General features: G+C 44.1%; 1 protein-coding gene across 1 annotated transcript in view; it reads left to right on the top strand.

Annotated features, from left to right (window-relative positions):
• ATP6V0D1 (ATPase H+ transporting V0 subunit d1) overlaps positions 1–13,622 on the top strand; it is an 874,674-nt gene that overhangs the window by 199,791 nt on the left and 661,261 nt on the right. Inside the window, exon 2 of the mRNA XM_069603998.1 lies at positions 5,785–5,956. Within this exon, the coding sequence (XP_069460099.1) occupies positions 5,785–5,956 (172 nt within the window). The remainder of the gene's footprint in view (positions 1–5,784; positions 5,957–13,622) is intronic.

Genomic DNA, 13,622 nt, shown 5'->3' with positions numbered 1-13,622 from the left:
CCTTCTCATAGATTGTTTACTTAAGGTATTTCAATTGGGACAGTGTGTACCCTAGCCGTAGTGCCTTCAGTTCGTCCTCATCTTCTGTATTGCCTCTAACGTCTCCTCATTGTATCCCTCACCCACATGCATCTGCTATTCACTTCCTGAAATACTGTGCCCAAGTGCTTCCTCGTGCAATCCCCTCTTTCTCTGTGCTCCTTCCCTCATTAGGAGCCCCCCTCCAGGTGGCCTTCCCCACGTCCCATACCACATTTAATTTCATCCCTCATGTGTCATTTATCTCAAAGTATTCCAAGATGTCCCCAGATAACTGCTCAGAAAAGTATCCCTCCACAGTGATTTATTGCATCTCCACCTACTCTCTGCCCTGTTAGCGGTTAGCCCTCTCCATGTCTAATTCAATCAACTCTATCATGGTCAGACCACCGCTCCCGCCGGATGTCCCTACTGATAATCCGCCCCCCTTGGTCTCCATTTAGTAACAGGTAGTCTATTCTGGTGTATGTGGAGTGAGGGGGAAGAAAAAGTGTACACCTTCTGCCTTAGCTGTAACCGTCTCCATCCATCTATCAGTCTCCTCGCTGTGATGGAACTGCCCAAGTGCTCTTCCCTTTCTACTCCTTCTTGGACAACTGGGTCCTTGACAGACTGCCTATCAATTGTTATGTCCGCCTACAAGTTAAAATCACCTCCAATGATGAAAAGATCCCCTATTTGGGTGAGTATTCTGTCCAAAGCACCCTGGATGAATTGTGCCTGACACTGGTTTGGAGCATAGAATGCTGCCAATACTATCTGCACCCTTTCTAACAGGCCCTGTATTATGAGTAGTCTCTCTTGTAACCGCACCCCCAGTAACTGGCATTGCTTATGCAGTATAATGCACACTCAACACCCCCCCCACCACCCTCCCACTTGGCCGACCCAGAGGCCCAATGGCCCTGTCCAATTCCTGCCCCTTGCAGCTTTCTCTCACCCCCCTCCACCAGCCTAGTTTCTTGCAAAAATAGTATAACTAAGGCTGCATTGCAAAATTCACAGCTAGGGTCCTCTTTTTGTGGGCGGGTTCATTCCTTTTACATTCAGGGTGGCCATTACTAACTTCACCGCCCCCCCCCTCTGATCTCCCTTCACCCTATCGCCCATTCTTCCCAAATCATCCCACACATTCCGCCTGCATACACTCCCCACCTCCCCTTCTGTATATTGTGATGTTGCTGCACAGCATTGTCCACAATCAGTGATACCCGTGAAACACCCCAAAATAACAATAACCCCAACCAAATAAACTGAAACTTGCAACTGGCAATATAATTTCTCTGCAAAGAACAAACACCCCCTAACCAACTGCCTTGTTTGTGCCACGCCGGTTTCTCCAGCCAACGCTTCCATCAGTCATTGGTGTATACTGTCAAACCCTCTTCTCCTCTCGTGTTCATGGGCCCTGGCACGAGGATGGTCCATTCAAATGTCAAAAAATATAAGAGGACCTGGTCATTCCCTATGGTCCTCCAGGTGAGTATACATGAACAAAAAATAGAATATGGACCAATAGGTTCAAAGATAACAGGAATCTTATGATTTTTTCAAAAAAAGTTTTTTTCTTAATGTGGTATTTATTTCACATAACAGAAATGTTAGGTATTTAGTTATACATCAATAATGCTCTAAAAATATATGCTCAACCTTACAAAACGTTTCCCATCATTCATATTTCACTCATACAAGTCATCTTCATACTAATACAATTTCAACAAACATGGGTGTTCATTATACCCATCATAGCAATGGTTTGCAATGTCAAGTCCAACACTCTTGTGTCTTGTAGATGTGACTCTGTTCTTTCTCTCTGTAATAAGAACAGAGAGTCACAGCTACAAGACACAAGTGTGTTGGACATTGAATGGACCATGAATAGAAATGGTTTGCAAATGCCTGTACTTGTGCCCATTCTGTCCCCTGCGACGCCGGGACAGGCTGTTTATCCATCATCTTGGGTGGGCCCATCTGTCGCTCCAGCGTCTCTCCGTCAACCGAAGTTAAGTGGCATGGTGCCTGCTCTGCCGCCTCTGCTGAGGTAATCCGATAGTCTATAGCTTCCACTTCAAAATGCAAGGCAAATGGGTAGGCCCATCTGTACCGGATCCCCTTCTCATTCAATCCCTTTTGTGAGTGCTCGGCAATCTCTCCTCCGGGACAGTGTCAAATTGGACAGTTTTTGGTAAATCGTTATGCACAAGCCTTCATATTCCAGGTCTTGTCTTGTGCGAGCTCTGGCTAGCACTTCTGCTTTTTTCTTGTACCTAGAGAACCTGGCCACCACTGAACGTGGACCGCGTCTATACGGCTTGCCCCCTCTGTGCGCTCTCTCCAACTGCACCTCCTTCTGGGACGAACAGGTCAATGATAGCATGCCCCTTACGTTCCACTTGAGCAGGAGTCTCTCCATCGCACTCTGTCCCAGTCTACGGATGTTATTCCACCTCTCCCTATTTTCTAGGGCATCCATTTTGAGCGTCGCCTCCTCCTCGTGCAGTTCCAGTTCAGTCATTTGGACAGCTAGACACATTCCAACCAGGTCTGCATTGAGCTGATTGTTCGCAAGGTTCTCAGGTTCTCTACTTTTTCTTTCCACTGTCCCCATCCTGCCTGTAAGGTCTACCAGGGCTGCCTGTAAGTCCCCTATGAATGCCATGATAGTCTACTTCATAGCAAAATGTGACATGTCTATGCCCGCCAACACTCTTCCCCTCGTATGCTGCGCCGTGCATTCCACTTTGCTCTCCCTTCTGCATGATCTCGGGTTCTGGCGCTGGTGAAAGTCTCTGTATGTTAAATCATGTTTTAAGAGTTCACACCCCGATTGTGGTTGGGTGCAGCTGGTCTTGCTGTGGTCTCCTGTAATGGCCTTTGTAAACACCACACTCCAAGTCCCTTCCGCCAGGCGGGCCGTGCCTCGTTGGGTGGGGCCAGGCCACTATGGGTATTGCCCTAATATCCTGCCTCCAGCTAGCACTCACCCCTCGGTAGCCACGGGTTCGCTCTAGAAGCGCACCCTGGTCAAATGCCACCTCTGCTCCAATGTTCTTCTCTGGGCCTGGGGCCGCTCTTCCTTCTCAGTTTCCACAGTGCTGCAGCCGCCCGCTTGGGGGTTCTGCTGTGTCAGGATCTGCCTCTGCCCACTGGTCACGGGGCGGGGGGACCCGACCAACTAAGGCTATTGGAGCCTTCTCAGCCTCCTTGAAGTCCCCCTGACCAAACTACAAGCTTCCAGGTCGTGCACCACAGTACCTGGCCTTCAGCCCCAGTGCAGGGATAAGTCTCTCCTTATGTGCCTATCAATTCCCCTTATAACGGAGCCAGGGCCTCGCTGCCACATGCCCAGTTGTTGCTCTCTCAATTCACATTGCCAGCCCGGGTTTTCCACTGTCTCCGCTCTGTCTTCACTTCACCACGGCGGGCCCTCCACACCAGAGGTGCCGGGATGCGATAATCAGTGGGTGCCTTATGCTGCTTCCTCAATGTTCCGCTACCATGTGGCTTCAAGGCTGCTCCTCTCTGGTGTACCGCATCTCATCTGGTAGCGCTCTCCGGCGCTGCAGGAAGATTCCTTGGCGAGCCCCTCCCAGCTGTCCCTGCCTCTGGACGGCACTGTTGCCCCGGGCTTTCCACCTCCGACACCGCTGATGGTCTTGTTTCGGCTCGCGCAGAGCCACAGGCCCCCTCAATGCATGACAGATGCTCTCCACTGCCTGACACACAGCACTATGTTCCGCTGGTACCACTCTGGCCACTGACGCCAAAGTCTGTCGGGGGGGGGGTTCCAGACACTGTCCGCTGCATATATTTTACTTTTTTCGAGGGTCGGCGTGGCTCTGCTCTTTCACATCTTGCTACTGCTGGTGGAAGCCAGAGCCCTAACTCAGGTGGCCATGCTTCCCTGTGCCCCCCCGGTGGTCTGTTTTTAGTTTTAAATATCTCATAACACACTTAAAAAAAACACATGTCATACGCATTTCTATTTTTTTTAAACCATACTACTGTCGGTGCTTGAATGTTCTGCACTCAGAGACAATTTCTTTGCCTTTTGCTGAATAATCTCTTTTTTTTGTAGTTTCCCAATCAAGAGGGGAATAGCCACAATTGTACACCTAACATAGTTCTATAAGGGTTTATATATTGGGTGATACTATGGTATGTGTACTTCAAGTTATCTTATTAAGCAGAATATTGTTGAAAGCCAGACATGGGGGTGAGGAGGGGACATGAAGGCACGTGAAGTCATGAGTATTTGCCCACAATGTGGCAAAAGAGTTTACAATCCTGGCCATTGGTGCAGTTATTTTCCCCCCCGATTGTGGCTGCTTTTCAGAGCACAAGTTAAGGACACATGTGGGTGGACAGCGTAACTTTTTATCAGAGGGCGGACGCAACACAATGTGTTTTTATTTATTTTAGGTTGGCAAGCGGTATCCAGGCATTGTTGCGAAAAAATAGTTTCGAATGCAAAGGTTTCGAAAAAATTAATTTTTTTTGCAGATAAAGGTTTTTTTTTTAAAACTAAAATGGGTGTTAAGGGGTAAACAGGGGTTGGGGCCCCCCCATAAAAAAATATATTTTTTCAATGCATTTTTGTCAACTTTTGCATTCAAAACTTTTGTTGTCGAAACAATCACTATAAACCAGATGGCAAGCTTGCTCAAGTATTTGACTGACTACCAGAATTTTACTCTGGTTGTCATGCTCCCAGTGCTTACCCACAAGACCACAAGCACTTGTTTCGTATTGGGTTTTTGTTTTCCAGAGAATGTTTCAGGTGATCACTTTTTATACTTTGCCAGCATATTTACTGCAACATTTCCTCTCAGGTTATTTTTCTGGTGTTCATTACTTTTTTAAAAGTAAAAAAAAGTCCAATGCTATTTTGTATTGCGCATTTTCTTCTAAAGGGAAGGTCAATTGAACTACATTTGTATATTTCACTTTAAGATATATGTTCATTTACTGTGCATATGTTCATGGGTGCTAGCTTTTTCGTTATGGACTTGGGCATATGTTATTCTTGCAGCCAGACATTTATTTTCCCCCCTTTTCCGTGCTGCTTAAATGCAGTAGTTGGGATTGTGCAATGTATCACAACAGTCGCCAAGAGACCGACCATAAAACAAGGGACCTGTAGCACGCTGTTTAACCAAAGTGTGTGATCCTTGGCAAATGTAATCTCACTCCACATTGTCTAAAAACATTTACTTCTCAAAGACTGCAATCTTTTGTGAAAAACAATACCACTGTCAAAACAGGTTTAAATCAGTTTATGATTGATGAACGTCTTTGTGCGATGGGTTTCAGGTGTTTTAAAATATAGAGTGGCCGTGCCCACCGGCCATAGCCAAAGGCCATGGCGAGTGGTCTGGTAGTGTTCTAAAATGGACAGTGGGCGAAGGCCTGGTAGTCTTCTAGCCTGGCCCTGGCAGAAGGCGCAATAGGGGCTGCAAAGTTAAGGTGGCTTTAGCTGAATTTCAGGGGTTTTGTTGCATTAAGTTCTCACCTCAGCGTCCCTGCAACTAGTTTTTTTTTTCCATATACGAACATTAGTTGGATACAAACAATTAATGATTACAATAATAATTAATTTGTATTCAGGTGAGTATATTTTTCTTAGCCAGACTATTTTTTCCACTAACTATATAAAGTGGCAGCTCATTTTGATATATATCTGGTATAGAAAAAGCACACATTTTCTAGTTGGTTGATGTTTGTGTAATTCTTTTTGATACTCAGATTTGAAGCTTCACCTACAGAGTACAGACTATGGCAGTTTCCTGGCCAATGAGGCGTCCCCTCTGGCCGTCTCTGTCATTGATGACAAACTGAAGGAGAAGATGGTGGTAGAGTTCCGGCACATGAGGAACCAGTCTTATGAGCCTCTGGCAAGCTTCATGGACTTCATCACGTAAGCACTGAGTGGGCACATTAAATAAGATTTCAGCAGAGGATAATTGTACCATGCCTTTACCCTTCTGTACTGAAGTTATAAACCTGTATTTCTTAAATCATCTTAATAAAGATGCTGTTTTATCTTCTCATCTTTAATTGATCATGTTTGTTGGAACTCTGGTACACTCAAAGCTAGACCCCTTCTCCACCTCTCATCTGTGGTTCCTGCACTAGCAGTTGATTGCCTGTCCGAGTTGATGGTTCTGTGTGAAAATCTTGAAAATAGAAAGCTTGAATCTTTAAATCTTGAATGAAAAAAAATGTTAAACCTCAAATAGCCTTGCCGTATATATTAATTACATCTTTTTTTAAGAAAATGTATTTGGTTGAATAATTCAACCTTTCAAATTGTCTTCAATTCACATACATACATATATACATACATGCATACATAATTATATCACTTTTACAATATCATTGATTTATACAATCATTAAAATAGGAATTAGTGAGCCTTAGAAATCTAATAAACCAATTTCATCCTAATAGATAAGTTACAAAGACTAATACTCATAATATACATAACAATATTTTCACTTGAAAATACTTTAAATCAGATTTGTCTCTCTGAATAAAACATTCACAAATTGGGCAAGTGCTATTTGTATTGCAGATCTTGGGCTAGTAAATAATATACACCATATTTCATGTTTAGGTCTATGGTAGTTAAATTGGAGCAATATGTTAATGTATTTTCTACGTATGGTATTCAAGGCTGGACATTTAACCACCAGATATAACAAGGTCTCTATTTGTGTATGATCACTGCAGAATGGGCAAGTATTTTGATTTTTCGAACTCAACCCTCTTGCTAGAATGTCATTAGTTGGACATAGATTAATTCGTATTTTTAAAAGTTGCATTCTAGTATAATTAGAGGGACATTTTACTAAACAACTCTCCATTGTTCGAAGGTTTTTAAGGCCAAATAATGTGATATTAAAGTCTACATATTTTTGACATTGTTCTTGAGTATATATCCAGTCGGATCGATAAAGGGATAATTTGGCCCTAGCTGGATTCATTATTAAGATTTCAATTATAATGCTTGCATCAATTAAGGCATCTAAGACACATCGATTCCATGCTTTAGGACATTTTTCTGTTGAAGTTAAAACATAGTGTGCCACCGTACCCAAAATGTTCGCAGCAGATTCTCCTATTAAACAGAAGTCTGATAAAATCTAATTTAAAATTGAATGTTTAAAAAAAATAAATGGTCACACATTTTGTTTTTAAATGCACAATAGTTCACCCAACTCCAAACATCCTTTCCTCTATCTTTTCTGAACTTAAATCAACTTCTAAAGCTGAGGTGAAGCTCCCCCATCTTCCCCCAAACCCAAGTATCCTCTCCTACTAAACAGTACATCTCCTGACTGCCCCAACACTCATCTAACTTTGCCAGCCTTTGCATTTTTTTAAAAAACATTTTTATTCTACATTTTCAGATTCAAAATGTTTAAATTGACTTTTTGGGCATTCTCTTTTTTTCATTTTGTATTTTATGTAAGTTACCGATTTGACATTGCTTCTACCCTAGCATTGCTTTGGTTCTGCCAGAGACCATGTTCAGCAGTTTATCCATGTTGGTTTCTGCTTCTTCCCTCAACACAATCGGAACTTCTACTCCATCCCGTCCTCCATACTTTTGGTTATTTCCACCCTCTGGTACAGGACTGCAGCCATTCTTTACAGCAAGAAAATATGCCTTCACTTTTAATTGGATGTGGTTGCCACGCAGTTAGCCATGCCCCACCAGGCGCTGCTCTCAGCCTACCCAGTCCTTTTCTATATATCTGATGGGATATAGCCCACAGTTTTTTTTTCTTCGCGTTCTCTCAATATATACCTTGCCTTCTAATTGGAAGGCCCCTAAGGCTTATGCTGCCCTTTCCTACCAGGTAAGTAGGCCTAGTGACTCAACAGAATCAAAGTTGTAGGTAAATACCTCACTAGGCGACTGAGTATTAACATCGCCTTTAGCAATCGCTTTGGCCAAGTCCCAGGCCGGACACAGATCCGGAATAAAGCACTTTTGTTGTTTAATAGGTAAGTTACACATTGTTACGGGTACCCTCTCAATCCCTCCACACTAGGGTTTACGGTAGGGGGTTGTATCCTGGCCAGAACTATCTATCACGATCATGCAAGGGAAAGTTGGGAATTAAACCGCCCCCTATTGCAGAGGAGGGGGGTGAAAACAGACAAGTACACTTGCAAATTAAGCAAGAGTGTGGGTGCCCCTCGACTGAGAATGAACATTGGTCAAATATCCTGTTCTATGGAATTTCTTTTACTCTGGAGGGTCTACAACCACGTTTTTGCTCACTGCACCCTTCACACAGGAGAAATACCCATTTGCGTTCCAGTCTGGTCCCAACCTCGAGGGCAGTCCAGCACTCTCTGAACCCCAGACACATGTTTCGGCCTTGTTGGGCATCATCAGGGAGGTGTAGCTGAGCCTCTCTAGGACACCGGTAGCAAGGTGTCCACGTCTGTACACTTACAACCCTTACTTCTGTTCTCTCAGTGACAACCGCTAGGGTCCAGATGCAAGGGACTCAAGGGCTCCAGGTGTAGAGCTTCACGATTGGTTCTGGCTAGATGGTGGTTCCGTGCCTCCACTCGGAAGATTCCAAAGATCTTCCAAAGAAGGCCAGAAGAAGCACTTCAGGACAGCAGTCACAACAGAGCCCACGATGAGAGAAACAGAGGACACAGCAAAGATCTTCAAACCCCCGCCTCCCCCATTAGGGGGCAGTAGGTGAGACACGCAGGAGCGAAGAAGATTCTGCTTCATGGAGGAGAGCAGCCATAGCATGAGGGATGGTCTTAGGCCACAATTGCCAACCTACAAAGTCTCAAGCTCCCACTCGTTATGCTGACCAATGCATTGGATAGGTCTTTTCCAAAGTTGCACAGCTCACAGTATCGTCCTGGAACATTTTAGATCAGACTTCACATGCAGGAGTCTGGACTTTTTGGTTCCACCAGTTTAAGGGTCGAATTGAAGTGTGCAAGGGAGGCAGGGCTTGACTGGGTCTCTGCTTTGGCAATGCTGTTTGTCCTCTGCAGTAGCTTTCCGTGCCTTGCTTTCCGTGCCTTCAGCATGGTGCTTCTCTCTTGGGTGCTTGGGTCCAGTCAACAATCTGGTGAACTTCTGCCATACCCCTTCTTTTACCTCAAATTTGGGCTGGGGGCTGCCCACTTCACCTATGGCATGCATCTTCAACATTCAAACTTGTCCGGACTGTCAAATCCTGGACGGCTGGTGTCCTCAGAGCTGCCCTGCAACAGATAACCTACTTTTGCAGGGATCCAAACTGCATTCTGTCAAAGTGAATATCTTGTCCAAAAAGCAAGATGGCCGAATGACCGGGTGGAAATGCAAGGCACTGCCATTTTCAGTACATTGTACTCAAAATTTCATTATGTTGTAAAAAATAAATATGTAGAACATAATCTGCTGCCAACAGCGGGTCCTTGACGCATAAAAATGTAATAAAAATGTTACTACTGAAAAAGATAAAGGTATGTAAACAACCCCAGAAGCTTTATCACTTGCTATGGTAAAACAAAATGGAAAGCTAGCACAGGTATTCACTTGGAATGGTAAATGGCTGGCCAGTGCCCCCAAGAGTCTAGCAAGAGAATGTGACGGATTGTAGGAATTCGTCCCTTCTTCCCAAGCATGGGGGTGCCCCTCCTCCCCCTGTGAAGCTAGTGAGGTGAGCCCACTCTACAACACCTCCCTAGGGTTTGAGGCAAGTGGGACCTCACCGGAGAGACTCTACCCCCCCGCTCCCCCTGCTCTCCCTATTGGGGACTGGGGGCAAGGACTCCTGTTCCTGTGAGGAACTCCATAATGCCCTCAAAGTGATTCCATAAGGATGAAGAGTACTTATGCTGGCCACATAAAGAAACTAGGACTATTCCTCTTTAATCACTCCCTCCAATGGACTGTGCTGAGTATGCTGAAAAGGGATGTGACAAGAGAGTGAGAGACGATGAGAGAGGGCGAGAAGCGGAGAAAACCTGGAAAAAAGAGAACCGGGAGATGCTCTCTGTACGTAGCAGAGCAGAAGGAGGCAGAGCTCTAGCAAAACAGAATCCCCATAAACTAGCCGAGCTCTGGCACAGAGCCAAAGATGCTGGGAGATGGGCGCATGAGAATGGAAGAAAACTCAGTGCGATTGAAGAGTTTGGTGGTGGCGTGACCATACAGCATTGGTGGTGGGCTGTCCGCCCACAGAATAGTGGAAATACTACGAACGGTAGAAACCCACTCCCGAGCTGAGATACAGTGCAAGTTTGATTCGGAAAACTAGAATGAAAAGCATGTGAAACAGACAGCATGACAAGTGGGCCGCTGAGCCAAGAAGAAGCCGAAAGAGTGCAGACCTGATCGGTGATGTTACCCCTCTGAATAGAAGGTAATAACGGGGAACGGGATTTACTGTACAGTTAAAATGGTCTTGTTCTAGCTTGAACACAATCAGTCTGTGTTAATGCAAAGAAAGTATTGGATACAAGTCCAGAATGAGAACCATGTTCATGAGAGGCAGCGCTACATGAAATACAGAGCTACATGTAATGCACAAAGTGGGAGAGGAGTAGATTTGAAAATTCGTCTTGGGAAAAATCGACCCAGGTCATGAAGATGAGCGAGGGAGAGTATAAAATAAATAGTCATTGGGGAAACGCACACCCAGGAGACCAGGAAGATAAAACTCATACATGGTAGAGCAATGTGAGGGGTCACAAATGTGCGGTGGACAACTTTGTGAAGGTTTTTCGAAAATACCATTTTATTAACTCAAAAGGCTGGCTAAACGTCTCACTAATTCCTGATGAGGATTTCCTTGCCTAAAATAAAGGAAACAGTCTAACCAAGGATCTCTGGCCCTCACCTTAAAGGGGAAGTTCGCTCAGAAATGTTATTGTCCCAAACAATCTGGCATTTCTTATTAAGCATACTGTAATGGATCTTTAAAAAATTTCATGTGCATCTTACCTTCGTTTTCCTCACATTTACACATGCAAAAATGAGTTGGGTGCTGCCATCTTGTGCTAATCTTATCCGTTGATACATTATCCTAAATTCGAGAATATAGATAGCCCGCCCCTCAAACTGACATCACTTGTCCAAATGATATGCTCCACCTATGTTCATTAAGTTTGTGTCCAGCGTAGCCAAACGTACCCTGTCAATACCCATGCCATAATAATACCTAACGCAGAACCAGGAAGATAAACGCACCCATCCTCACAGTGCGAAACTTTTTCCTTTTCACAAATAGGAGAAGAAAACATTTATTTTGTAGAAAACCATACTCTGCAAAGTTATAAGTACCTTTTATTTTTCACATAACGCTCAAAATAGAAGATTATGTCCACGAAAGATATTTATATATTTATCCAATAGAAGTTATAGCTAGCGAACATTGCATGCTTCGAATGTTTTATATAAGTTACTCGTGAAACGCTGATTGCTTTCAGCGATGGATTAATCCCCATGTTTAATTTCTTCTCGCTCCCTTTTCTCCTTCGGTTCCATTGCTGAATTTTAAAAAAAATAGTTTTTCTTTTTTTCAAACGCACATGGTGTTTCAGAATATAAGGAGTCGTTTCACTTTCAAAAGAAATACCTTCACATTGGCTCGTTTTCACATCATAAACGCTGACAGGTTGCTCCTTATTGCTGCAACCACTAAAGAATATATTGGTCACCGGCGATCGTTCCACATAATGTTAATCACAGAAGTACCATTGATTATTATTGTCCAATGTTGAAGAATCCATCAGATGGGAGCTGGAAACTATGGCATGCACAGAATGGTGCAATATAGCTATGTACATAAAAGAATATATTCAGTAGCCATTTTATAATGAATTTACACATTAAAATATGCTAGCTAACAATTTACATTATAATTCAGTACCAGGCGAAAAAGAATGAGCAACAACCACACCACATGGAATGAACACACAGATGTCAAGATGGTTGAGTAGGTCACACCACAACGTGCAGGGAAGTGCACGGAAGTAGCCGGACCACCGAATAGGAGTCAGACCAGGGTGCACCAGTTTCCCATAGCAGCCCCTACCTGAAACTAAGGATAGAGATGGGAACGTCTTGGGTTGAACCACACCCCGCAGGCATTATAATTCAAGTGTAAAGAGTAGCGAGCGAACAGATCACCCCTGGGACCCAGGAAGCCGAAGGGCACAGGGAAAAGATTCTGCCCTCCGTCTTTAACAGTGCCCAGGGATGCAATGGTGGCTGCACACTCGGATATGCATCGGGACAAAGTGGTGTAGACATCATTGGCCTGAGCACAGGTTGTTGGTGCAGGTGTTAGGAGTCATCACCACAATATGGGCCATCTAACAACCCACAACTCTGCACTGAATGTTTGTGAAAGGCACAACAAACCGCAAGTGCAACACTCTGGTGATTATAGCGTGCAGCATTTATATTCTTCAACATAACGTACGATGTGCATTATTTTTGTCAAAAAGTATATTCGTCCGTCATAGTTAGCCATCAAGCCCACAGCACACATGCCATTTTGAAGCGCCCAAATATTTTTTAAAGCTGCGCTTACATCATTTCAGGATTTTCCATTCTCTCGATGTCTAGCAGAACCGCTCCCAACAGATCTGAAGTTTTGTATGTCCACTTTCAATAAAGTCAGTGGTACCAATTCTTTGTGGCTATTCGACACATTGTGCCCTTTGAACTGTTGGTGCGTTTCATTCAAGGACAAATAACAATGCCAACCTGTATTCAGTGATCTAAGCAAGAGAGGGGTAGGTTACGTTTTGGAGAAAGAATGCCACAAAAAAAAATACAGCATAAGACCTTGCTTCTGACACGTGGTTTTGAAAACTAAGGACAGTTAAAAACAGCAATTTACAATATGTGCCTCAACAGGAGAGCAATAACGCACCAGAAAATGATGTATTGCTGTTAGCCCTTGGGCTATTTCTGCACTGTATGAATAGGAAATCCATACCCCCTTCTCACTCGTGCTGCACTCTTTCATGGCCTAAAGCATACCCCTGCGCCTAGTCTCCTGCAGACCTTCATTACGAAGTCCCTGTTCCACCCTTGATTCGTTTGTTCGCTACCTACATTTCTCACATATATTGTATGCCTCTTAGTATAATTCCTGCATATCCGTTCATGCTCACTTACGCACATGAAGCAGCCCTGTGTACCATCAGGCGATTCTGGGTGAGATTGCGTGCTCACACTACATAGGTCTCCTGTGTGTTTATTCTCCTGACAAGTAGCCAAACGCACCACAAGGTGAGGCTTCAAAACACTGTGTACTCCTACCTATTGTGTCTCTATCCTTTTGTCCCACGTGAAGAGACCACTTCTGCTAGCCGGGAATTCAATGTGGTGTATTTATCTAGTTTTTATTTATGTTATTGAGAATCTGTAAGGCTCTTCATTATACAGAATTGTGTTTCAAAGGCTCACAATGCTTGATGGGACCAGAACATGGGAAATAACAATGGCAAAACCGTAATATACTGTCGTTGTCCTACTAGGCCTTGTGGCATTTACAAGTGCATTGTGGAGAGGTGCTGGAGAAAGGGATGGAAGG

The sequence above is a fragment of the Ambystoma mexicanum genome, chromosome 1p, assembly GCF_040938575.1.
Source record: "Ambystoma mexicanum isolate Mex_15411 chromosome 1p, UKY_AmexF1_1, whole genome shotgun sequence".
In the NCBI taxonomy this organism is placed as follows: domain Eukaryota; kingdom Metazoa; phylum Chordata; class Amphibia; order Caudata; family Ambystomatidae; genus Ambystoma; species Ambystoma mexicanum.
This window is presented reverse-complemented; position numbering and strand designations above follow the sequence as displayed.